This window comes from Equus przewalskii, chromosome 7 (genome assembly GCF_037783145.1).
Source record: "Equus przewalskii isolate Varuska chromosome 7, EquPr2, whole genome shotgun sequence".
NCBI classification, from domain to species: domain Eukaryota; kingdom Metazoa; phylum Chordata; class Mammalia; order Perissodactyla; family Equidae; genus Equus; species Equus przewalskii.
The window spans coordinates 47,903,935-47,930,827 of NC_091837.1; the positions used below are offsets into that span (position 1 = coordinate 47,903,935).

The 26,893-nt window shown below is 41.1% G+C and overlaps 1 protein-coding gene across 2 annotated transcripts; it reads left to right on the forward strand.

Annotated features, from left to right (window-relative positions):
• HRH4 (histamine receptor H4) lies at positions 1-26,439 on the forward strand. Of its 2 annotated transcripts, none has more exons than XM_008518745.2 (3): positions 1-263; positions 7,666-7,829; positions 26,219-26,439. In XM_008518745.2, the coding sequence occupies exons 1-3, from the start codon at positions 68-70 to the stop codon at positions 26,282-26,284; spliced, it is 426 nt and encodes a 141-aa protein (XP_008516967.1). In that variant the 5' UTR covers positions 1-67; the 3' UTR covers positions 26,285-26,439. The 2 variants fall into 2 exon arrangements, with proteins under 2 accessions (XP_008516967.1, XP_008516965.1); XM_008518743.2 differs by lacking the exon at positions 26,219-26,439 and adding an exon at positions 12,168-14,656.
• The last annotated feature ends 454 nt before the right edge of the window (positions 26,440-26,893 follow it).

Here is a 26,893-nt window from a genome sequence, read left to right on the forward strand (position 1 = left end):
GAGAACATCCTTGTCAGAATTGTCTTGCTGGATTAATTTGCTGTATTGAGCTTCTTCATCATTTGATATGATGTCAGCTACTAATAGCACAAGTATTTTATCGTTAAGTGCTTGCGTGACTTTAGCGTTTTTAATGAGCTTGCTAGCTTTTGCTATAGTGCTGGGAAATGCCGTGGTCATTTTAGCCTTTGTGGTGGACAAAAATCTTAGACATCGAAGTAATTATTTTTTTCTTAACTTGGCCATTTCTGACTTCTTCGTTGGTAAGTTACGTATCTTTATTTAAGATAACCTTTTCCAATTATAATTTATTTCTAAAACTTTAAAATAGGCTTGTTATTTTAAGGGACTGTATGAAATTGGGGATGATAAAAACAAAAAGCTTCAGGATTAAAGTTTCGGGGAGGCTATATGTCACTTTAGGGGAATGTCATACATCTGCAAATCAGATTTGTAGGGGAATTTTGATCTGAAAACAGTTTACTTTCTTTTTATAAAATAAAAATAAGTCCAGAATAGTTCTAAAATTATTTTCATCTAAGAATTATTTGCTTCTGGAGCTATTTTGCTTATATATTAAGGTTTATAAGTATTTCTCTTTAAGTAAGCATAGTTTCATTTATCACAGTGTTGGGGTAATAGGAAATACTGTAAATGCTGGTAACCAGCACAATCAGAAAATGTGGTATTCAGGTCAATTAAATAGCATGGTTAATAGTATTTTATGATATGGTACAGAATAGTGTAAAATATTAAGCTACCTTGCATATGATATGGTATCATAACGTCATATAATTGTAAGAGATCCTAGAAATCAAATGAATCTTTCTTTGAAAACATGCAGTTTGTAATTTTTTACTGCCTGATGATCATGGTTTTTTAACAATGCTTATCATAATAAGTAAACAGGCAGAAATGTCAGCTGATGATATTGTTTTATAGGAGCTTCTAGTATAATGTAACCTGTCATTGTCTGTAGCTACATAAATGCTTGCATTTATGTTAACATGAAACAAAACTCATAGCATACTTAGTCTATTGCCTGGGACACAGTGGTTGCTCAACACATGTTAGTCCCTTTCCCTTTTGATTTCTCTGCAGATAGGTGTCAATTCAAACCAAAATCACAAATGTTAGTAAAGTCCCTACCATGTGTAAGTACTGTTGGGTACTCAAGCATGATTAGATAATGAGGAAATATATAGAAGACTAAGTCTATCTCTTTCTTCAGTAAGGTTTCAATATAGCAGAGTGGATAGGAGAAGTTCACAAATGGCTATAACAGTATAGAGTGATGTGAGAAGCTTCGCAGACCTACCAAGTGCTGTGGACACTCAGAGGAGGGAGAAAGCGTGTTTGGTTAGTGGGTTCTGGCGCTTGAAATGAACTTCGAAGGATGGGTAGAATTTGCAGAGGCAGAGATGGAGAGGAGAGGAGTATTGCAAGAATTAGCAAAGACACGATGGTAGAAAATCATTGTGTATATCTGCCTAAGTGTGAGCTTCAGGCTGGCTGGTGTGCAGATGGTTATATGGAACAGTAGGGGACGAAGTTGGAGTGGTCAGAATCTGTACCGAGAAGTTCCTTGAATACTAGCGTGAGACTGGCTTGGAGTTCCTTCAGCAGGTAACGTAGAGATTTAAAGATTTTTAAAGTAAGTGAGTGGTTGGATGGATTGAAGCTTTACCGTAGAGGCATCAGAAAAGATGCAGGTGGGAGCAGCAGGAGCATTGTTTCAGGGACAGCCCAGAAGCCATCTAGGCAGAAGTCATGTGCTAAGGCTCTGAGCTAGGGTGAGGGTGGAGAGGAAGTTCAGGCGGCTGGGCTGCAAGAGTGGAGCTGGGCAGGAGAAAGAGAAAAGATGAGCTAGAGATTGAGCCCTGGGGACTAAGTAAAGAACGGCACCGTTCATAGAATTAGGGAGCATTTTGGGAGTGCAGCTTATGCTTTTGATGTAGCATTGATAAAAAAAGTTCTGGAGGAAAGGAAAATTCCAACTAGAGAAATTGATTAGGATTCACGGCATAGAAATTACAGGGTCACAGATAAAGGCAGCTAACCAATATAGAAGTATTTTTTAAAAAAAAACAGCAATCTTCCCATTTTTCTCCTCAATTCTGCCCCTCCAGGTAACCCACATTAACAACTTCATGTAGATCCTTCCACGTCGTTCTCTATGTGCGCATAAACACATATAAATATACAAGCATATTTAGGTGAAATTGAGAATATTCTGCTGTGAATATGCTTATACCTCTCCTCCTTCTTCACAGAACTGTACAACTTATCCATGACACTCAGCACTTAAAGTTGATTATGTATTTTGACTAACCCAAAGGGAGCGAAGCCCTGAATACCTAGTGGTAGGGAGGGATGGGGTAAAACTCTACCCAACTCAGGAGAGACACTGAGTCCTGAAGCTTTTGAGCCAAGATGGTTCCAGATGAGAACGATGTGTCTCCATGTATGGCCCGATGTCAGCATCATGGCAGCTCCACCATCATGGGCTTAAGCACCACAACATACAGATGTGGTTCGTCTTTGAGAAATGGACCTGTTGATGTAGTTATTCAGGCTCCTGATGGTCCCCCTTCATCACAGGCGGGTGGGCAAAGACATGGCTTTGCTCAGGAGAAGACCTGTCAGACACAGGTCAGGATCCCTATTAATCTGCCAGTCTCATCCTTCACATTTCCCCTGCCCTTGCCAGCTTCATCCAGAGGACCACTTATTTAACACAATATTTGCCACGACGACACCAGAATTAGGAGAGTCTCCGAGAGCTTTTTGTGAGAAGATTTGAGTTTTGTGTCAATACTGTTCTTTCTCCTTTGCCATGCTTGGAAGTGTCTCTTTTGCCTCTGAGCCCGGAGGACTTCCTGGCAGTGGTGGCAGGCCAGGGCAGAGCTCGTGAGAGATTTTCCATAGCTGTAAGCCAGTGATACTCAATATTTGGGATCACGAGACTTGGGGCCTCAGAACCACGTGATGATGGCAGGGCAGTTAGGAGCATCCCTTGTGCTCAGTACTGTGGGCTTTCTGGCCGAATGCCTTCTTATTACAGGTTTCAGAGCTGGCTTCTTGTCGAGAATCTAAATTTGTGGGACCTGAGTAACTTCCCAGGCTGAATTTAGTGTTGAAAAGCAAAGACTTATTAAGGAAAAATTCCAGTGCCACCTACATTGATATAAATATATCTCATTTGTACACTATTTCAGGACAAAATACACTATCTATATCTATAAAATTGGTGTCACGTGACCAACGTTTCCATCTCTGGTACCTTCCTCACATCTACATGCTGTGTGGGCATTTACGGCCTGGATGACCTTGTGACAGATGGTCCACACAGGATCTTCAAGGGCAAAAGGTGGTTGCTGCTAACAGTGCCTGAACCACGTTTTCAGGATGGCAAAGTTTAGCTTTAGTACCTTCATGCCCCACCTCAGGACTCTTCTCTTTCCCTCTGTATTAGTCAGTCAGCTCTGGCTGCCACAACAAGATACCACAGATCAGGTGATTTAAACGACAGCAGTTTACTTTCTCACAGTTCTGGAGGCTGCCAAGTCCCAGATCAAGGTGCTGTGCTGGGTGATTTGGTTCCCGGGTCCCTTTGTGGTTTATAGATGGCCGCTTTCTTGCTGAGCCCTCACATGGCTTTTCCTCTGAGTGTGCTCAGAGAGAGAGCTGGTGAGCTCTCTGGTGTCCCTTCCCTCATGGGAATGACCTCATGGTCCTACCCTCATGACTTCATTTAACTTTAATTACCTCCTTATAGGCTTTATCTCCAAATACAGCCACACTGGGGGTTAGGACTTCAACCCAAGAATTTTGGGAAAGGGCACAAACATTTAGTCCATAACACTCTCTGTGCACTCACTGTCATCCACACATCCCTCTGTCGGCCCAAAGAACTCACTGGGGCTTTCAGCTCTCCCCATCTTTTGACTGCCGGTTTCTCATGGAGGGTATAGCTTCTTAGCTGGCTTTGGAAAGAAGAGGCCATACCAGATAGTGGCAATTTTAAAGGAAACTGGGTTCCCTGTCCTCATCTACTCATTCATCCAATAATGGTTTATTCTGAACCAGTCACTCTTTGAGGTCCTGGGGATATAGCAGTGACAATACAGACAAAAATCCAAGCCCTCATGGTTCTTTTCTTTCCACTGGGAGCGGGAGTGGGGAGACAGACAATAAACAATAAAAATAAGTAAATGAAATTATATGGCATTTTAAAGAGTGATCATTGTTATTGAGAAAAACATATCAGGGATGAGGGAGAGGAAGTGTGTTGGAGGAGGGGGTTGCAATTTTAAACTTTGGAGGTGGGACTCACTGAGAAAGATACGTTTGAGCAAACAGAAGGAGCTCTCTGGGGGAAGAGAATTTCATGCCCAGGACCAAGGGCAAGATCGGAGGGGGCAGGGTGGACAGTGTATCTGAGGCCATAGGGACTGGAGTGGAGTGAGTGAGGGGTGGAAGGAGGAGCAGGGGCTGAGACCTGGGAGGTGGGGGGCAGGCTGGGGTGGGCAAGTCACCTAGGGTCTCACAGGGCACTTCTCACCCTCATTCCTTTCCTTCTCTCCTCCCCTTGTTCCTTCACCTCTTTTTTTTGTTTTTCACCACCTTTTAATATAGTCTGCTTTCTCTCACTTTTTACCCCCATTGATCAGTCATGCCAAAGGCTGCCTCCTAGTTTTACTCATCAAGTCCACTTGATCCAGAAGCATGATTCCAGAGTGGAAGTTGTAGAAACTTAGGCGTGAAAGTATCCTAGAAATATTTCAAACTCACGATTTTTGAAACTCCTTTGGAATGAGCCACAAACATTTCCACCATGCAACAAGACAGAAGAACTGAGCATGATGTTTGTACTAAAATGTCACGTAGAACACAAGGTGACAGCAGGGTTTCATTAAAACCAAAGGAATAGGGGCCAACCTCACGACCTAGTGGTTAAGTTTGGCCTGCTCTGCTTTGACAGCCCAGGTTCCTGGGTTTGGATCCCAGGTGCAGACCTACACCACTCATCAGCCATGCTGTGGTGGTGACCCACATGCAAAATAGAGGAAGACTGGCAAGATGTTAGCCCAGGGCTGATCTTCCTCAAGCAAAAACAAGGGGAGGATTGGCAACACATCAGGGCCAGCCTTCCTCAGCAAAAAAGAAAAATAAAAAGGAATAGACTAGAGCCGGTTTTAAGCTAACTGCTATTTCAAGCAGCTCTTAAGATTTTGAAAACACCCTTCAGGAAGTAGGTAGAAAAGATGATTTTACTCACTTCCCTCCCTTTAACCTTTAAGTCAGTGCTGTTTGTAATGCAAACAATTACTGGCATCACACTCTTGTTTCTCATTCTGTGGAGAAAATGAGCGTGTGTGTGGAAAAATACGTTGGGAACACTGGAAGCCACAACTCTTGGCCAAAATATAATAAATGTCTCTATTCATAAGATACTTTGATTGACCTCAGGCAAACCTCATGGCCTATTTTATACTGTGGGTGTGTGCCCATGCACACACGCACACACCTTTGAGATGGAAGGCACCATAAAGAAGCTTAGTTATTATTAAAAATAAAGTTGAAACATAAAACAAGCAGGGAGTTTGAACTGCACGTAAGAATGGACTACATCGTTGCGATGGTGATTTGCCTCTTGTGTTTGTCTGTGAGCCTTGGTACAAAGGGCTGCGTTCACTTTCACTAGTCCTGAAACCGCATCATTATATCCTCATGTCATAGGGTGTGGGGAGGGCACAGGGTTCCCTCCTTCCTTCCTTTCTCTTTCTTTTACCTTCACTGTTGTTCTTCATGAGAGACTAACTTAGTTCTCATATGAAAAATGGGAATTCCTGCCAAGTGCCTGATAAAATATGAAGATACTCAAGAAAATAAGATTTCAGTTAAGCTTCCGCTTAGTAGATTATGTTCCCAGTGAGTAGTGCCACCTGTCTGAAATATCAATGCAATTAAAAACCCCTGCAAAGCTAAAGGAGAGGAGCCCAGTGTAGTCATTTTTCACAGGTATGCAGTTTCTCTGCTGAGTTGAATCACTTACGTATTTGTTCATTTAGTGAAGGGTAGCGGTTAAAGTCAGGGGTTCTGAAGTCACATTGCCTGGTTTCAAATCTAATCTTTCACCAACTAGCTGAGTGGACATTGGGCTAATTATCTCTCTTTCTCTCTCTCTTTTTTTTTTGCTGAGGAAGATTTTCCCTGACATAACATCGTGCCAGTCTTCCTCTACTTTTTAGGATGTGGGCCACCAGCACAGCATGACTGCTGAGAGCAGTGTAGGACCATGCCTGGGAACCGAACCTGGGCCTGAAGTGGAACAAGCTGAACTTAACCACTAGGCCACTGTGGCTGGCCCTAATTATGTCTCTTTTTTGAGCTTCAGCTTCTTTATCTGCTCACTTAGCATAATCCCCATCTCACAAAGTTTCTATGAGGCTAAATGAGATGATATATGTAACACATTATACAATCGAGTATAATGTGTATAATTGTGGCCAGCCCTGGTGGCCTAGTAGTTAAGATTTGCTACTCTCAGCTGCCACAGCCAAGAGTTCATTTCTGGTCAGGGAACCACACCACCCATCTGTCAGCTGTCATACTGTGGCAGCTGTGTGTTGTTGTGATGCTGAAAGAAATGCCACTGGTATTTCAAATGTAAGCAGGGTCACGCATAGTGTAAAGGTTTCAGTGGAGCTTCCAGACTAAGACAGACCAAGAAGGACCTGGTCACCCACTTCTGAAAAAATTCGCCATGAAAACCCTATGAACAGCAGTGGAGTATTATCTGCTGGAAGGTGAGAAGATGGCCCAAAAGACTGGGTAGGGTTCTGCTCTGCTGTACACAGGGTCGCTAGGAATCAGAATCCATCAACAGCACTAACAACAAATATGTAACACACATAGCACAACACCTAGCATATGGTAACCACACAACACATATTAGCTGTTATGAATTCATTTAAGTTAAATGTGCAAGTCATTGGTCAACTCTAGATGTTGTGAGAAATGCAAAGATTGACTTACACTGTGGTCCCAATCCTTGGGAGAAACAAGTTAAAAGATGATGAAGATATAAAGTAGAATGTATTTGTACATGAGAGAGGGAGAGAGGAGTAAAGTGCCAGGAGAGTGCAGATGACAGAGGAGGAGTCACTTCTGCCAAAGAATTCCAAGAAATATGACAAGGAAGTCATTCTTTGAGCTGAGTGAAAAATGAGAAGGAAGTAAATAGACTTATCTGTAGAAAAGGGGAGGACATTCTGGGGAAGAAAGAATGATGTTGGCAAAGGCAAAGAGCTGTGAAAATGTGGGATGAGTTTAGGGGAAGGGTGACCCATCCTATTTGGGTGGATCGAGAATATAAACATGGTCTGTGTGTATATGGTTGGAAATACAGGTTGAGACTTGAACTTAATTTGGAAAGTAATGAGGAGCCATTGAAGGTACTCTGTTCATGACAGCTGTTATAAAATGGTATTTAAAGAGTGTGTAGAGAATCTTTCCCGAGTTTGTTGATGAAATACCATGAATTTCTAAATTATAATCAAGCCATTTTTGGTCAATTCAGATACATCATTGTGTTGTGTACCTATGCCTCTTTGTATTCATTGACATGTTTTTTTTTACCCTTATTTTTTCGCTGTACAGGTATGATCTCCATTCCTTTGTACATCCCTTACAAGATGTTTGATTGGAAGTTTGGAACTAAAATCTGTGCATTTTGGCTCATTATTGACTATCTTTTGTGTACAGCATCTGTATATAACATTGTACTCATCAGCTATGATCGATACCAGTCAGTCTCGAATGCTGTAAGTCAAAACATTCATTTATCTTCCTTAGAAGATTGTATCCTTGTAAATTTTGCATCTCCAAGCAAACTTTTTTTTAAGTATGTTTTGTTTTCTTGACAAACAAACCTTAGAGGAACCTGATTATCTTTTTGTTATCAGACACAAAGTTCTCATTGGCCCTTAGTGAACATTTTCTGTGTGTAATTTGGATGAGTCATTCCCATATGTACCACTAAAATGGAAATACAAGCTGAGCTGTCAGAAATGGTACACTGAGTCCACAGTAGGTCAGATATGCACGAGGTTCACAGGAGGTTTATCAGTTCTGCTCCTTAGACAAATTGAGACATGATGATTTTCCTCAGGATGGAACTTGGTGGGCAAGTAGGAGGAAAGGCTCCCAGACTTTGAATGTCGTGAGAAAATCAATTTTGAACAGTCAAAGGAAAAGACAGTATATAGGGAAGCTACAGGTTATACAGTGGGACCAACCAGAAAGATCAAGTCCTGGTCTGAGTTTAGGACCCACGCAAGAAAGTCTGAACTTACCTTGGAGTAGCCTCTTGACAAGTTAGTGACAATTCTTAAGCGAGCTAAAGTTTTCAGCGTTAGAACAAAAGAGAAAACAAGATTGACATAAGAAAGGACAAGGGTAAAAGCAGGCCCTAGAAATGTGGGGCCGTGATCTGAAATGGTTGAGACCTAGATGGGAAACTCCCCCACTTCTGAGTCCCAGGGACGCCCATCTTTGGGGAATGACTGCGTGACAGGGCTTTTGCTAAGTGCTGGGATACAGAAATGGATCCGCAGAGTCTCCATTTTTGAGGAGCATCATAGTCTAATGTGGAGAGAGATCCCTACACACAGAGGTCCAGTACAATGGACTAAGTGATGTGCTGGAGTTGTTGAGAGGACAGTGGCAGCTCTGGCCTGGGAGGGCTGTGCTGCCTGGAGGCGGACAGGATTGGGAAGATGGATTAGCTAAGGCAAGGAGAAACAGCTGTAACAGAGATGCCAAAATGCCGAGGCTCAAACAAGATAGAAGTTTATTTTTCTCTCACAGGACAGTCCAGGAAAGATGGAACGCTCTGCTCCAGGGACTGAGGCTAACGGGGTGGCTCTGCATCCTCCAGGCCAGAGATCAGCCAACTTTTACTATAAAGGGCTAGATAGTAAATATTTTTGGCTTTGCAGGAAACTACAGTCTCTATTGTAACTGCTTAAATCTGCTGTTATAGCACAAAACCAGTCATAGATAATATGTTAAAAAAAACCAGGACTTCACTGTGTTCCAATAACACTTTATTTGTCCAGCCACGTGGGCCACATTTGTTCCATGGACAGTAGTTTGCTGACCTTTGTTCTAGGTCGTTATTCTCCTCTGCAAGGTCAAAGTCAGATTGTTATCACTCCAGGTTCTAGAGACAAAGTGCAAAGGACAGAAGTTCAGGGCAAAGGATTTTCTTTTAACCAAGAAGTGCAGAATCACACAATGATTCCCACCCACGTTTTATTGGCGAAGTTTAGTCACTTGGTCCTACCTTGCTGTGAGGGAAGCTGGGAAACATGGTCTCTAGCTGAGCCACCATGCAGCCAGGAAGAAGGGGAGAAGGGATGTGGCGGGACAGCCAGCCATCTCCACCATGTGGTATTGGGTACTTCACTGGCATCTGAGGCCATTGCAGTTTGTACTGGACAAACTACGGAGAGAGTAGAGATCAGTTTGGATTAGCAGTTCAGAGGCTTATAATCTCTTGTTTTTCAAACTGGAGGTTTTGACCCATTATCGAATCACGAAATCAGTTTAGTGGTTTGTGACTAGTCACTTTTTTTTTTTCATGAAAAAATATGGAAAGGAGCAGAATAGAACAGAGCCAAAAAATTAGAGTATCAAACATCACAGTACCTTGCACATAATAAAGGTAAGTATTGTTTTATGAATACTTTTGTCCATATACTTCTTTATGATCTAAAAAGTATTTCTTACTTTAGGTCACAGTCAAAATATTTGAAAGACGCTTCACTAATTCAGAATATTTCCCAGTTTTACTTAAAAATTTTCCTTTCTTTCTGGGTTAATATTTCTTTTTAATCTTCACTGGATGTCCCTAGGGCTTCATTCACTGAATGTCCAAGCTCTTGCATCTACCTGAGGTTTGTGGGAAGGTAAGAGAGAGCCTCCCCAGGTAGAAAAAGTGCTTAGAAGTTACAGAAAGATGAGCAGTGATGTCCAGAGAGAAAATGGGTGGGATTATTGCCTGGTCTCGCCCTGAGGAATTTCCCCCTGCAAAGACCTTATTTGCAAATGAGGTCACATTCATAGGTACTCTGTATTATGACTTCAACATGTCTTTTTGGGGGATACAATTCTACCCACAAAAAAGGCATTTAGAATGGCTCTGCGATCCCATCTCATTAACACCAGCAAGTTCCTGCACCTGCTCTGCTTCACAAAAGAAACTTGACTGAAGAATGTTTGGGTATCTTATTGGGGTATGGAAGGAAGTAGGGTAAGAGGATGGACATGTTCTGTAGTGGGTGGGAACTGGGCCACAGATTGATTCAACGAGGCCACTCCAACTGGTCTGGATGCAAGCAATGTTTGAGCTTTCTATCTGTTAAAAATGCTACGCAGAGAAGAAGAGATTAGCATCATCTCAATTCCCTTGCATGTTCATCATCCCATTTGACCTTACGCATAATAGAAAAGAGATCACTTTCCAGCATATTGCATCATATCATTACAAAGGCTGAACAGAGCAATTAAAAAACTAAATGCAGTTTCATGACCATCTGGGTATTGTTACCATCTTCATAATCATTAGATTTAGTGCAAGAGATGTATTAATTAGAGGCGTGAGAAGTAGAAGGCAAAAAAGCATATTGTATAGGGGAGCTTTTGGTCAGCACCATGTGCATTTTAGCTTAGCCTCAGAAATACCAGTAGTTTTGGGAAAAAAACCCCACTTCCTTGGAGTTTTAAAAATAACTTAGTTTTTTTAAAAACCAACTTCCTTCTTACCTCTAGCCATTTGGTGAGCCCTTCCCATTATGTACAACCCATCACAGAAAGACAGTGCTGGATAACGTTACGCCCTTTTAATAAAAATGAGAAAATGTTGTAGAAAAAGACTTAAAAACTCACAGAGAAAATAGTACATGAGAGATGGTGGAAAGCGAGGCATGTTCCAATTTCATGGATAGACCATTTCCTTTCAAAAAAATCAGAGAAACATGGAACATTTGAGCTAGAAGAAATCTTGCTGATCAAAAAGAGGTTCAGAGAGGTTGCCTGTTCCAGGTCCCCTTAAAAAATTCTTAGTTCATACCTTCACCCTGCATACAGGCTGGTTAGTCTTGGGCATCTTTAGATTTCTTATAGAAGATATTCCTAAAGATTTCAGGATCTCTCAAATATCATGGGTTGTGTGATCTAAGAGCAATCTTCGGTCATAGAATCTTCTTTTGCCTTATAGAAGACTATCCTTAGGACCAAGTGGAGCTAGAACATTCTCTGCCCTTACAAAAAGACTGTGGCATTCACCACAGCCATGTCTCTCAAAGTGGCTGGATTTGCACCATTTTTGTCCGGTAGAAACATTTGTAGAAAGAAAGGATTTGGTAATGCTCAATAGCACTGTAGTCTTTCTCCATAGTTGGTTTAAACTTCTTTCTTTTTGTGCTTCATCTTTTGGGAATAATGTAAGTGTTCTTCTTTCTCTTTTTGACCTCACCTTGAAGTCTCAGCATAAACGGCAGAGTAGATTCTTCCTGAATATTGGAATCAGAAAAGCCAGTGGCTTTAAAACTTTTTTGACTGTGACTAGAGTGAGAAATGAATTTTACACTGTGATTCAGAACTCACATTTCTTCTTCTCTATGTATATCGATATTCCCAAAGCAAAAGTTTCGTCAAACAATATATACCCTTATGATGTGTGATGCATTCTGACATTGACTATTCCATTTCGTTAAAAAAAAAATGCTGCTCATGACCCACCAGCAGACTGAGAAACACTGTGAAAATGTGCACCCAGTTTCAGTTGTTTCACGGTTCAGATTAGTGTCTGTGGTCTAGGAAAGATTGCTTTCGTATTTTAGATAGTGACCTTGACATTTTCTATAGGGTCAGAGGTTTAACTTTGAAGGTTACAGTCTTCCCCTTGAAAGCCACTAAGAAAGTCTACATCTTGGCCCAGGCTCCACTGAAATTGAACCCTCTGTCCTGGCCCACATCATGTTATCCAGGCCCAGTTAAAGTCCCCACCTCTTGCATATCCTTGAAACTCCTGCAGGCTTATGGTTTGTGCAATCAACATACGTTCATTATATCGAAATTTATTTGATCTCTTTTAGATATCTTACAGAACTCAACACACTGGGATCTTGAAGATTGTGGCCCAGATGGTGGCCGTCTGGGTGTTGGCCTTCTTAGTGCATGGCCCAGTAATTCTAGTTTCAGAGTCTTGGAAGGAGACGGAGAAAGGTTGTGAACCTGGATTCTTTTCACAATGGTATATCCTTGTCATCACATCATTCTTGGAATTCTTGGTTCCGGTCTTCTCAGTGGCTTATTTCAACATGTATATTTACTGGAGACTATGGAAGCGTGGCAATCTCAGCAGGGGACCAAGCCACCCTGGAATCGCTTCTTCTGTCTCTTCCAGTAACTGTGGATGCTCATGCAAGTGTAGACTATTTTCAAGCACATCTCTTCCTGAAGTGAAGGAAGCAGGGGAAGCAGCGGCACCCCTTCATTCCAAGAAACAGGGAAGGAAGAACAGTCTCTTCTTTTCTTTAAGAACCCAGAATAGTAATATAATTGCTTCCAAAATGTGTTCCCTCTCCCCATCAGATTCCCTACTTCTTCGCCAAAAGGAACAGCTTGAACTGCTCAAAGCCAGGAAATTAGCCAAGTCACTGGCCATTCTCTTAGCTGTTTTTGTGGTTTGCTGGGCTCCTTATTCTCTGTTCACAATTGTTCATTCAACTTACCCCTCAGATCAGCGTCCTGCAACAATTTGGTACGAAATCGCATTTTGGCTTCAGTGGTTCAATTCCTTTATCAATCCTTTTTTGTATCCATTATGTCACAAGAGTTTTCAGAGGGCTTTCTTGAAACTATTTTGTAGGAAAAAGCAACCCATATCATCATACAATCAGTCAATGTCCTCTCAAAGATAATTTTATTTCTTACATAAATTTTAGTCTTAATCTCAACAAAATGAATTTGATCGGGCTTTCATCTTGTACATTCCATTCTACCAAAAAAGTTCATAAAATCATAACACTTGAAAACTTAAAAAAAGAGGAACCTGAAAGTCAATGGAAAATTATTCCAGTGCATAATAACAGTATAATTATAAATTGACAATATAACATTTTTATAAACTCATAGCCACAAAAGCACTGCATTTTCCTTCATCATCACCTCTTCCTTCCTCCTCCTGTACATCTTGATATAACAATGATTGTGAAAGTCAAAAGTTTTTGTTTTCTTTCTATATTCAGTGTTTGCTACAGTCTTAAGTGAATTTTCCTTTTTATTTTATAGTGATGAAAACTTGTCAAGTTTTAAAATCATTCCCTAAAGTACACAATAGAAAAAGAGCTATATTACCTTCTTTTCTGGGGGTGGACAACTCTGTTATGATCAATGGGCAGGTGAGTTGGGGTTTGAGCTGGCAGGAGCAGGGAGTGAGGTGCTCAGGAGGAAGAGTGGAGTGTACTTCCGGACTCTATGTTCTTGATCCCAGAAGAGAAGGAAGTGTGCGATGGTGGAGGAAAGAGCAGGTCACCGAGGTCTCAGAGTTCCTCAGTGAAGTCATCTCCGAGGCCCAGCAATCTAGGGACAGGCAACTGTCACCAGTGGGTTTCCCTATTTCTTCTTGCCCCCTTCTCCCAACTTCCACATCAGCTCAAACTCCTCTGTGAGAAAATATGGAAGAAAGAGAAAGGCTAAGAAATGGTGAAAGGACTGTATGATTAAACCAGATGTACCTGGTAGAACAGTCACAGAACTAGTAGCTGTCAATAATTATTAATAAAATATTGCTGTATTTATGTGATGTCTCTAACTCGTGTGTGTAGCATTTTACACTTCAGCACTCAGAGTGATTCTTTATTCTGAAGTTAGAATAGGTTATACCTTACTGACAAGTCACATTTTATTAGTGTTATGGCATTTTATTCTTTTTGTCATTATTAATTTTTTTTCCCCCAGTGTTCTTTGCCTGTCTTTGTCATAACATCTCATTTTGGCCTCCTAGTTAATTTCATTTCTCCTATAAGGTTTTATTGGTGTTTCTTCTACATAGTTTAGTCATTTTCATGTTTCTTAGGCCTTTTAAAACTTTGGTTAATTCCAAACACTAAAATATGAAAGTCTTTTAAGTATAAGTGCTTAGAAATGCACAGAAATTTTATATACTCTTATCCCTTACATTAAGTTCAAAATAGGAAATACATGTTAAACATTCAATAGTAATTTGAAAAATTTGAGAATTAAACCCTCATAAATGCAGAAGTTTTTGTAAAGTGGTTACTTGTCAGCTGTTGGCTTTGAAATTTATAAATTAGTTGTGAATTTCCTCTGATCCCTGGAGCTTTGAATGATCTTTGAATGGAGTGGCCCCATGAAAACTGTTCCCAATTGAACCTCGCAGGAAACACACCTAAATATTCATATGTATTTTCTAAAATACAGAAAATGCAGTACATATTGTATTTTACTCAATCTAAGATGTTGTCAGTGTAAGACATACCATATTTCATTTACCACTATAAAAGAGAAAATGCTGCAGATTGTCTCTGACAGAGTGCGTAATAAATCTCATTGATGGTAAGTTCCATTCTTGTTTCAGAGGTGTTGAAAAATGAGCAATGTGTGTCTTAGAAGTGATGAAATATGATACACGTATGATAAATGAACAGAACAGGGCTAATCCTCTATGGAATGAGAGTTTGCATAATAAATACTTTTGATTGTACATTCGTATGTTCATTAAACAAATGTTTATTTAGAGTTCATCATGTATTAGCTACTTAATGTAAAGATGTCTGTGCACCTTGCCAATAAGATTTAGATTCCCTGGGCAGGAATTTTACTTTGGGGTTCTCTTAGTACAACGCACCCATAGGTGCTCAGTAGACACTTATTGAAAAAGCATGCATTAGGCATTTTCCTTAAAAATGGAATGGAAATCCTAGTTTTTAAATACAAGTCTTTTAAATGTGCACTGGAGGAGCTTTAAAATATGTTTTTTGTTATAATAAAAATAATATGTACTTATCATAAAAAGAAAAGATAATAACAAAACAATTCCTAAACCTAAGAAGCAGCCATAATGATTAGTTTGGTGTAGATGTTTCTAGAGAAAAAAATAATATAATCCCATTTTCTGGGAATTCATTTTTGTATATCTAAACTTCTTGAGATACCCTCATATGAATCCTTTCAAAAAATGAAAGCTCCTGTTCCAGTATGAGTAATTACCATCCCTCTGCCCCAAATATACCTGGTGTATAAATACTTACTAAATTTTAAATAAAAAATATTTAATTTTAAATTAAATATTTTAAATAAATATTTTTAAAAATTGTAAATACTTATTAGCTCATCTTAAACCGAAACCCAACTCCACTGACGTAGTTGGAAGAACGTCCCTAAGAATGTTGATTCCTAAGTGTTGGCTTCAGTTGGCCTGTACAGAAATCGATTGGAGAAGAGTGAAGACAGATTTAGGGATATAAATGCTGATTATGAACACGTTAGGCATGGTCTTTTTAGGAGTCATGAAGGCTTTAAAAATAAATAACTGAGCAATCACAATAACTCAGCAGTGGGTCAGCCCTATAGCTGGTGAGTTCACTATAAATTTCATAACAGAGATTCAAAGCTGGTGGTTCATGGATGTTTCTGGTCTATAAGATGAGCTGATTTTGTTGTTATTATTTACAAATTGGGGAATTTAACATTAAATAGAGATTTTCAGGTTTTTAAAAGAGATTGGAAGATCCAGCAACATGGAGCCCACATTCCCTCAAGAAAACAGTTTGTTGAATCTGAGTCTAGCTGCGTCTTGTAGACAGGGAGCTAGCCTTTCGTCCTCCACAGTTCCACTTTCCTTCATTTAGTCACTTTCCTTCACCTGTCTGTTCCCTTTAGGCATCCGAACTGCAACCCCTGCTCCATATGCAAAAAGAAAAAGTGTTCATGAAACCATTCTAATGAGTATCCCGGAAAGTACAAACAATGCCTTTTCTGTGGGAAATTTTATGCTCAGGAGGCAATTTCAGTTAGGATTCCTTTGGTTACAAGTGACAGAAACACGATTTGAACCACCTAGGCAAAACGACCGTGTTAATTCCATTACCAAAGTGCGTAGAGACCATGATGGGAAATGCCCCAGGGATGACTGAAGGCAGAGACTTTGTGACAACTTTATTTTATACTGCGACAAGGCTGGGATGACAGATGCTCTCATCCTTTCTGATCAGATATGAAAAGGGCCTCTCCTAGTAACAGTGAGAAAAAAAATCCTGGAAAAGATCAATCGAATGCCCAATCAGTAGCTTGTGTGGCTATCCTGGGACCAATCACTACAGGAGAGATTGGATACTTGTGCCCACTTGGGTCAGTTCCCCTTCAGACTGGTCTCTGTGGCAGGGAGGCAGGATCAACCCCATTCGAACCGTGTGACCAGAAGAGGGAGGAACAGTTTCTTCAAATGAAACAAGGTACAGTTACCAGAAGAAGGGGGTAGAGATAATAAATATCTACTCCAAGGGGTGTTCAAAAATTGGGGACATCATGAAGATCTAATTATCTTCCTCATGCATTGTGTAAGACCGCCCAAATGGCCACATTTCTTCCCCCTTCCTTTGCAATATGACTTTGTAGTTCTCATCAAGAGGGATGTGCTTTGGTCAATAAACTGCTGCCAATAGGCCGCAAGGGTGACACCATGTCAGTGTCCAGCCTAGGTCTCAAGAGGCCCATGCACATCTGTTCTCTCTCTTAGAAACTTGCTCAGCTGCCAGGTGAACATGCCCAGCCTAGCCTGCTGGAGGATGAGAGAGCACCTGGAGCAGAATGGAGCTGTGAGAGCTGAGCCTGTGTTAGAGCAGCCAGCTTCTATCTGACTCAGCAGCTGACTGGAGACGCATGGGCAAATACAGGCTAAGCAAGGCCGGCTGAAAGAGACCTAGCACGGTGCAAACCAGAATAACCACTCAGCCCACCCAGAGACTTCTGAGCGATGCTAGGACTCTGCATTTTGGGAGTGGTTTGTTATTCAGCAACAGCTAACTGACATGGCAAGCGCCTACCCTCCTGCGTGTCAAACTGCCTCTGAAAGTTGAGGACAAGAGAGACAGAGATATTTACAGCACTGGTTCTTTTGTGGGAGCTGAGACAAAAGATATAAACAGTACTATGCAATTGGACAGACTTTTTTTTTAAGGTCACGGCTACTTCTCTGCAGGAACATAGTCGTTGCAGAATGACTTAGTAGCAAGGACGATTGATTCTGAAGTATCACAAGCTACACAACATAACAATAGTAGGATAGATGCACCCATGAGGGTAAAGCTGCACTGTGGGGATGGGAGAGAAAGGGCAGCACAGGTGACAACAGGCTGTTCTGGGGCTCTGTGCATCTCTCTCTTAATTGCCTCCTTCGGTCTCTTCAAGTTTCTATCTTAAGTCAGATACTGAAACCTAAGGACTGACTATGCACTTTGTATTAAATGGTCTTTTTTGGTTGCTTTTCTTCTTGCTCGTACCTATAGTCATTTCCTAATATGCTTAAACTTCTGCTAGGGAATGAGAGGAGAAGGGAGAGGACTTCAAATAGAACCAGCCACTTTGATCCACGATGTAAAATGATTAGTGGAAGAAGCGGAAGTTACCTCGCATTTCAGATTTCAATACTGACTTTCTCTGCTCTCTTGCCAAAGGTCAAAAAGAGTTCACCATAAAAGAAAATATCCTGCAAGAAAAGTTCAGGTAACTGGTAGTGAACCAGAAGCTAATCCGCTAGGGTTTTATCAGAGCCTAACTGACCTGGGGGAAGGGAAATACCCAACCCCCTTCCACTCCAGCCATCCTGACCCAAGTAAGTGGGGAAAACCAGAAACACTTGTGAAGTTCAGAGGCAGGAGCTCACTGAAAGACTGAGATCTAATCACGGGACTAGTGGATGCTTCCCCTCCCCCACACTTACCACCACACGGCTAAAGATATATTTACAGCAGTTCCTTCTATGCAGTGCACCATGTCCAGCTATCCAGAAAAAAATCACAAGGCATACCAAAAGGCAAAAAACGCATTTGAAGAGACAGAGCAAGCATCGGAAGCAGACATGGCAGGGATGTTGGAATTATCGGACTGGGAATTTAAAACAACTATGAGGAATATGCTAAGAGCTCTGATGGGTAAAGCAGAGATCACTCAAAAACAGATGCGCAATGTAAGCAGAGAAATGGAAATCCTAAGAAAAGTTTAGGTGACTGCTGAAAAATTTTTCTGATGTTCACCCTTACCTAAAATTTTTAATACTCAAGATAAAGACGCTTTTTCCTCCATAGAAAGGCACTTACCAGTTCCTTCTTAGAAACTGGAAGACGAGTGGTTTAAAACGATAACTCCATCCTTCCTGTGCTCTTGCCCTGATCTAGGGCATCTGCATCATGGCTGAGGTGGCGGTTAGGCAACTGGTCAGATGTTCTGCCTTTACTGGCTTCCCATTTCTGGAATCCATCTGTTTTGAGTTCAGTCTTTATTTTTGGGTTTTGCTCCTCTGGCTTCACGTGGTTCAGGCTGGGCTAAAGGTCTTAATTATTACTGAGCTAAGAACAGCTCTCAAGAGGCTGCAAACGCCCTGGTGTGGAGCGGGACACCAAGGTCTACTCCCCAGAATTCTTCAGCCTCTAGGCGTTCACGAGGACCAAGAAAAGGATGGTCTGGAGTCTGGAGGCCATACTGCTCTCCACTGTTCTTGGGACTCAGGAAAATGTCTGTGGCTTTGAGATGATAGCTCCATACCATGCAGTGGGTACTACGGTCCAGGTAAGGCACAGTCCTTGCCTTTAAGGAGTTATATATCACCTAGCTTGAAATCAGAAGGGACATGCACCCAAATGTGCGCTGCAGGGAAGTGCCACAGCATGATGAATTGTTTCTTTTATAGTGATGTGTGTAGAGATGCACGAGAGGGCAGGGTGCCTACAGCTGTACTGCTGCAGAACTGCCCTGCTCAGCTCGCTCTCTCTCTTCCAGCATCCCAGTCCTTCCATGGCAAAGCTGTGAGCTGTTCTCCTGGACTAGTATAGACAAGACTTTGACTGGAGAAGGCTGGACTAGGACTCGCGTGGATAATAATAATGTAGAAACTTACGTATGGTGCCAGACAGGATTAGTTACCTTATTCCTTAGAACATCCGTATAAAACAGACACCGTTGTTATTCTTATTCCACAGATGAGGAAACTAAAGAGTAAAGAGAGTAGATCAAGGTAGTGGTACAGGTAACGAAGCCAGAACTTGAACTCCAGGAGGCTGAAAGCAGAGTCCAGAAGCATAAGTCCCGTCTTACACTGCCTCTCAGCACTTCTGAGGTCTCCGCTCACTTCTTCTTCCGCACAGGGAAGGTAATGAGTCAGAGCTTTTAGAAGGGGATGATTGCAAGTGAACTAAACAAAATCCCTGAATCAAATCAAATCACAACAAGACAAATCCAAATCAACAAAGCCCAAGCTCAAGAATCTTTTTTCCCTCCTTCACAACAGCAGTCTCTATTTTCTCCACCAGATGGCAGTAATTCCACATAGTTTTTCCCCTTTTTCATTTCTGTTTGAGCAGCCACGAAATAAATAAATGGGTAATATTGTTTTGTGTTACAATTTAAAGAAATCTGATAACAGCCCTCTCACTTGTCAATATTTTATATTGAATTAAACTCAAAATCAGTTAAGGCTACATAAACTCTAAAAAGAAACAAAACAATGACTTCTCCCCTACTAGAAGGTAAGGCTGCCCCAAGGTGCTCACAGACGGGCATGTGTGTGCACATACGTAGAGCCACACACACATCCACCTCCTCACACACATCCACCCACATCCACACACACACACACACACACTCACAAACACACTCACATCCACACACCCACAGCAACCCATACACACGTCCACACACCCACACACATCTACTCTCCCCACATCCACACAGAGACACACGCAATCAGCACACACAGACACAAACATTCCAAGGAGAGGAACACCTTCTGAAGGAATCTCTTAAAAATCCTTTAAGACTATAAGGAAAGTATAAAAGTTTTCCTGTGCCTATTTCATTAGTGTCATTTACTAGTCTTTCCTTTGTAAAAATATTACAAATTATTGACTTTAAAAACATTACTGCAATTTCAGGACCTCCAAAATCTAGAAGAATCTTTCTTCTCTGAAATTCACTGAAAAAGGGTAATTCTCTTCTTATTTTACACCCTCACAAACCTATGCCCATCTTTCCTGAACCATTATTTGTTTATTTATTAAAGATTGGCACCTGAGCTGACAACTGTTGCTAATCTTTTTTTTCCTCTCCAAAGCCCCCCAGTACATAGTTGTATATTCTAGTTGTGAGTGCCTCTGGTTGTGCCATGTGGGATGCTGTCTCAGCATGGCCTGATGAGCCGTGCCGTGTCCGTGCCCAGGATCCGAACCGGCAAAACCCTGGGCCGAGGAAGCAGAGTGCATGAACTTAGTGCTCGAACTTAACCACTCGGCCAGTGGCCCGCCCCTAAACCATTATTTTATTGGCATTTCTTTTCCATCTATTCTACATTTCTTGATGATCCCCCAAAGTAGCTGCCTATATCTCACTGTCAGAGCCGTATGCCAAAATATCCACAACTTTAACAGTCAGAGGCAGCTGTAAACTCATAATCCTCTAACTTCAAATATCTTCACAAAAACAGAATTTTCATTTTCTCCGTTTAAGAAAGCACCACCTACTGGCTAAATTTGGTATTGCTTCTCAGTTTTAGTAAATGCCCCACCCCGAAAGAGGCTTATATTGTTAGGATGTGAAAAGAAAAATTATTTTAATCACAAAATAATTTTTAATTTCATATTACACCATGTGCCATGAGTTTAAGCCACATTTAAAATCTTTTATCTTGCCAAAATTTTTTCTTATCAATTGGGCATCCCTCTCCCCCCAAAGTTTGCTCTTAGGAGACTATGTATGTCTTTTACATGCAATTGTATCCATATTATAATGGATGTTAACAGGGGAAAATATGTACATTTTGGTGAAAATTTCTCCATGGTCAACTTTTCAGGAATAAATCTGTTTCATAATGTGGGCATTATTTGTGATTCACAAGATAAAGCTATTTCTGAAAATCTCAGATGTTAAGAAAAAGCTAAGTGTTGGCAGTGATGATAGGCTTTGTATATTTATACAAAATTTTGACTAAGAAGAGCCCCAGATACTGTTGATGCCAATAAAACTTTCATTCCATTTCTACCAATCAATATCTGTTTCATTTATTAAAATCCTGTGAGGTTCCGCAACTTAGGAAAGAGAAATTTATTTTGGAGAAGAAAAGCTGGGAAGAAAGAGAAGAGAGAGGTGGATAATAATGTATATTTATCTTCCTGGTTTATATTTGATCTCCTCTGCAGAGAGGAATGAGGACCAAAAGTTGATAGAATTATTTTACTTGACTCCTTTCCAAGGGGTGATCCCAGAAGTTCATAAAACATTTCAAGAGATGTGTGATTCTCTTGGCATCACAGAGCTGCCTTGGTGACCAGATGTCAAAATGCGACACAGAGCTAGGGAGGAAGTCATTTCCCTCCTCCCCGCGAGGAACCCAGCGCTGTTCTGAGAACCCGGTCTGGCATGCTGGCCGCACCTGAGGCAGGGCACCATCTGGAGTCCAGTATGGCCACAGGATTCTCCTGACGGGCCCTGGCAGCGCCAGGCCTTCCCCACGCAGGGGGCTTCATGTGTGGTGGACAAGGACAAAGGAGAGCCACTGCCGGAGACGGGAAAGAGGGCGGCTGCCTCACGCTGACTGCAGCTCACAGACTGGTTTGTGGGCATGTGTGAGGGCATCTCTTTGGGGGCTGTCAGAAACGAGAGGACAGGTAGGAAAAGGCCAGGGTCCGGAAATCAGACAAATGTGGGCTTAATCTATCATAATTTTTAACAAAGTTAAATGTCTCTTTCTCTGAATATATATTACGCTGAAATTATATATATAAAAATTATGATGTATGTGTATATACATACAGATCTGTGTTTAGACTAGTCACAGGCTAATGAGGTCTGGGATATTTGGGCAAATCTACCAGCATAACCAGCAGCTTCAGCGGTAGCCCTCGTGACCACGTACAGTGGGAGAGGGTGTAATTTGGAGAGTTACTTTATCTGGAGAAAAGGGACAGGGCATGGAACCCAGTCGAGCTTCTATATTCCAAATGCATCCCAGACCTGGGGGTAAGGAGAGAGATGAACATGGGGAGGGGAGGCCGAGAAGAATTTTTTCAAACTCATGCCTGTAGCTTAACTGTTTCCTTCTAGAAGTTACTTGGGCATTGATCAGGATTAACGCGGGACTTGGCTCCTTCTTTCTGAAAAGCGCACATCAGTTTTCACAATAGCAGGTCAGACGTCTAAAGCCATGGAAGAACAGAGACAGGAAATGAAAGGTGATAAAACCAGAGAGCCGGGCGCCGCTATTCTCTGCACATCTGCGCGGCGTCTCCGCACAGGCCGACTTCAATGGAAGCTCTGTGCCTGCGGAACTGCCCGGGGACCTGGCCTCCTCACCCCTCAGCACATTTTGAGGTGGGCAACACCAGCTTTTGAATCAGGAAGCAATTTTAAAATCAGCCATGTTTTGATCCTGCAGGCCGGTTTCATCTGGTTAATAAGCTATGTTTTCCAGGCTCTACCCATTTTCTTCCTCTGGGCTGCTCCTTCCCCAAACCCACCCTCCAAGGCTCTGCAAACAGGACCCTCTTTTCCCTTGTGACGGAGCCCAGAAATAGGATTCGGGGCAGCCCTGCCCAGAAGGACTGGCCCAGGCCGGCCTGACCTTGCCAGGAGGAATTCCTCTCTGCAGCTTGAATTTCCTTCCTGTCTACCTTCGGGCTTTTACTGCTGGCAACGCTCCCCTTTGACCACCCTGAATAAATCTTCTCTGCATCCCTGACAGCTGCTGATTTGGCTTCTTTCTTATTTTTTTTTAATTGAAAGTAAACCTTCAAAGCTGCCCAGCCACCTGAGAAGCTCTGCTGAGCGCTGCAGCTGGGCCTGCGGACCTCAGACAGAAGCGCCGCCTTTTACCCTGTCCACCTCCTGCCCCGGGGTGGGGGGCGGGGAATCGCGGGGCTTTGTGGGCGGCCAGGGTCACTCAGCTTTCAATTTAGCTTTTGCATTAGAAGAAGGGAATCTGGACGTGGGTAAGGGGGTTGTGGGGAGATTTTGAAAGTGGCTGTGCAACCAGAGAGAGAGGTGTGGAGAGGGAGGTGTGAGCGTGCAGGCAGATGCAAGTTCAACTTATTTGTAACAGACAGCATTCTGGGGTGTCTTTGTGCTGTCTGGTTAGACTACTGGGTGTACTTTGCAGAAAGAAATTAATTTTAAAAAAGCATATTCACATTTAACAATCGGTTTGTAATCCCATGCAGGAAGCAACAATGCATGGGATGGCACAGAATTAGGAGTCAAGATTCCTAGATTTTGTTCTAGGCTTTTCTCCTTTGTTATTTAGTCATTTGAAGGTGGTCACTTCAGGTTTCTATATCTTCCCCCAACACATTTTTTTATTATAGATATTTAAAAATATTCAGAAAGGTTGAAAAAACAAGATAACAAATACCTTTATACCTACTACCTAGATTCAACAATGGTTATTTTCCCCATTTTTATCCTTATCTTTACACATATGCATTCTCCCTGTCCCCCCCTAATATTTGCTGAACCATTGGAAAGTAAATTACAGATGTCATGACACTTTACAGCTAAATTCTCCAGCATGCATTTCCTAATAAGGATGTAACCACAATACAACTATCACACTTGAGAAAACTTAAAATAATTCCCAAATAATAGTTAATATTCAGTCCATATTAAAACTTCTCCAACTGACTCCAAACTATCTTTTATACCTAGTTTTTGTTTTGAACCAGGAACCATTTAAAATTCACTCATAAATTTGGTTAGGTTCTTTTAGTCTCTTGCTCTCTCTTCTCTTATTGAGGTAAAACCTACATATAAGGTGCACAAATCTTAAATGTATACCTCGATGAACTTTTAAAAAATAGACTCTATTTTTTTGAGCAGTTTTAGACCTTGAAGAATATTTATGAAGTATAGCCCTATGTAACCACTAACCAGATTGATAAATAGAATGTTTCCATCAAACCCAAAGGTTTCCTCATAGCCTCTCCTGGTCAATATCTCCACCTCCCCATCCCCAGAAGGGGTGAGAGTGTGGAACAGATGGAATGCTCAGATCTTTTGGCTGGGAAAGTAAATTGGTTAAACCACTTAGGAAAATTGTTTGTCAGTATCTAATAAATTTCAACATATACTGATTCTATGACCCAGCAATTCCATTCCCCAGTATATACTCAAGAGAAATGATTGAACATGCCACTAAAAGACCTGTGCAAGAATGCTCATAGCAGCTTTATTCATAATTTCTCCAAATTGGAAATGTTCCAAATGTCCCTCAACAATAAAATGGATAAATAAATTGTGGTGTATTTATACAAAGGAATACTACACAGCAGTAAAAAGGAGAGTAATACTGAATCGTGTAATAGCTTTGCTGAATCTCAGACATTATCTTGAGCAAAACAAGCTTCATACAAAGAGAGAACATACTATATGAATCCTTGTAGATAAAGGTCAAAAATAGGCAAAAATCATCTATTGTGAGAGCAGTTGTTAGTCTCCTTTAATTAACAATCACCCCTTTTTTTCATACCATTTTCTTTTTCAAGAGACTAGGTGAGTTTTTTTTGTAAAATGTCTCACACTCTGGATTTGTCTGATCATTTCCTCATTTAACTTGATCCTTCGCAACTGAAGATCCATGAGAGAGTTGAGCTGTAATGTCCAAAGGCAGCCATTTTATCTACTGAGTTAACTTCTATCCCACACATCTAGAATGGTACTAGTTATGTTCCATTCTTGGGGTAATTGAGTAAATTATTACTCAACTTGTTTTCTGTGATCTGTGGTTCAGTTGAGGAATGCCAGTTGAGAAAGGCTTACTGAAAGTTAGGTCTTAATGCTGACAAGAGTCAAGTTAAACATTTTTGAGAAGCGTATCTTACAGATGGTACTGTGTACTTCCTACTGTATCACACTAAGGGGCGTTTAATGTCAGGTTGTTCCACTATTAGCGATGTGGATGTGGAGTTTGATCACTTGGTTAAGACAGTGACAGCCAGGTCTGTCCATTGTAAAGGATGTTTTCCCAAGTCTCTATGGCTTAACAACCTCATTTGTCAACATGAAGCACTCACAGGTCAGTATCTCCCACTTGATGGAATAGTTTCCTTCCTGCAAATTTGGCTGCAAGGTAAAATTGTTCATAGCAAAATGGTTATTTCACCTACAGAGTATCACTCTAAAATGGGAGCTTCGTTCTATGAAAAACACATCTTAACTCTAGTAGAACATTTCTAATCTTTGAGATTTTTAAGGTAATATAAAGTGAATTCTCTTCCTATTTGAGATAATTTGATAAACGTGAAATTTTTGGTATTAAAATTGCTTCAATTTTGGATGCATTATACTGCATTTATATGCATTTTGTTGGTGATAAATATTATGGGAGGTAGTGTTTAAATCATTGGCAGAAACTAAATTAAGGATTTCATGTATATACCTAGATCTTAGACCTGGAACAGATGTGTTTCAAAGCATTTTGTAGTTTAAAAAATTACTCTTAAGGATTCACTTCTGTACTCTAACTTAAAGAAGGAAAAGTGGTTTAAGCATGATTATACACTGGCTTCATGGGAAAAAAATAATTTCAAGTGACCTAAATGGATTTTGGTTCAATAATCATCACACCAATCCAGAATAAGTTGGTGGAGAAAGCCAAGGGTCAAGTCTCACTTACTAGCTGAGTATCCATGGCCAACCCACTTTAGGCCTTGACATCTTTGTGGTAACTTAAATATGGCTGCAAACTGGTTGATGTTCCTCCCTTCGAAAGGCTGAGTTGATGTCATCTCCCTTTGCATATGGTAGGTTGTGTAACTGCTTTGACCAATAGAATACAGTTTAAGCAATGTTGTGCCAGTTTCTGGACCCAAGCCTCAAGAGACTGGGAGCTAACACTTACTGTCTTTCCACCTTTGGAACCTAGCCCCATACTGTAGGAAGCCCGAGGAGCCCATGTAGAGAAGAACCCGTAGCTGACATCCCCGACTGAACTGCCAGCACCAACTTGCAAGCCATGTGAGAGAACTATTCTTGGAAGTGGATCCTCTGGTCCTCATGGAGGAACTCAAAGTGATGCTGCACGGAGCAGAGATGGCCATCCCCTCCAAGCACTGCCCATAATTGCAGATTGATGAGTAAAATAAATGAGTGTTCTTCCTAAGCTGCTAGGTTTTGGTGTCGTTTGTCCTTAAGCAAAGATAACCACAACAATCCTCACTTGCAATATGGTGATAAACCCACTTGCCTTCTATACACAGGGAGGGTCAAATAGGATAATGTATACAAAAGTGCTTTGCAAACTATAAAGCAATTCTATGCCAATGTAAGGTGATAGTCTCTGAAATAACCAATAGAATGGAAGGATTCTGTAAATATTACTGATGTGAAGTTGCGCATTATTCTCATTTCTACTCATCCCACCTCCTGAAGTTAGAAACAGTACCAGTTACTTTTTTATTTTATTGTGGTAAAATATACATTACATACAATGTACCATTTTATCCATTTTTAAGTGTACAGTTCAGTGACATTAAGTACATTCTCATTGTTGTGCAACCATCACCACCATCCATCTTCAGAATTCCAGTTACTTTTGATA

Coding starts and splice junctions, on each gene's coding strand:
- HRH4 (XM_008518743.2), top strand. CDS start 68: ATGATGTCAGCTACTAATAGCACAAGTATTTTATCGTTAAGTGCTTGC. Junction 264..7,665: donor CATTTCTGACTTCTTCGTTG/GTAAGTTACGTA, acceptor TTCGCTGTACAG/GTATGATCTCCATTCCTTTG. Junction 7,830..12,167: donor ACCAGTCAGTCTCGAATGCT/GTAAGTCAAAAC, acceptor GATCTCTTTTAG/ATATCTTACAGAACTCAACA.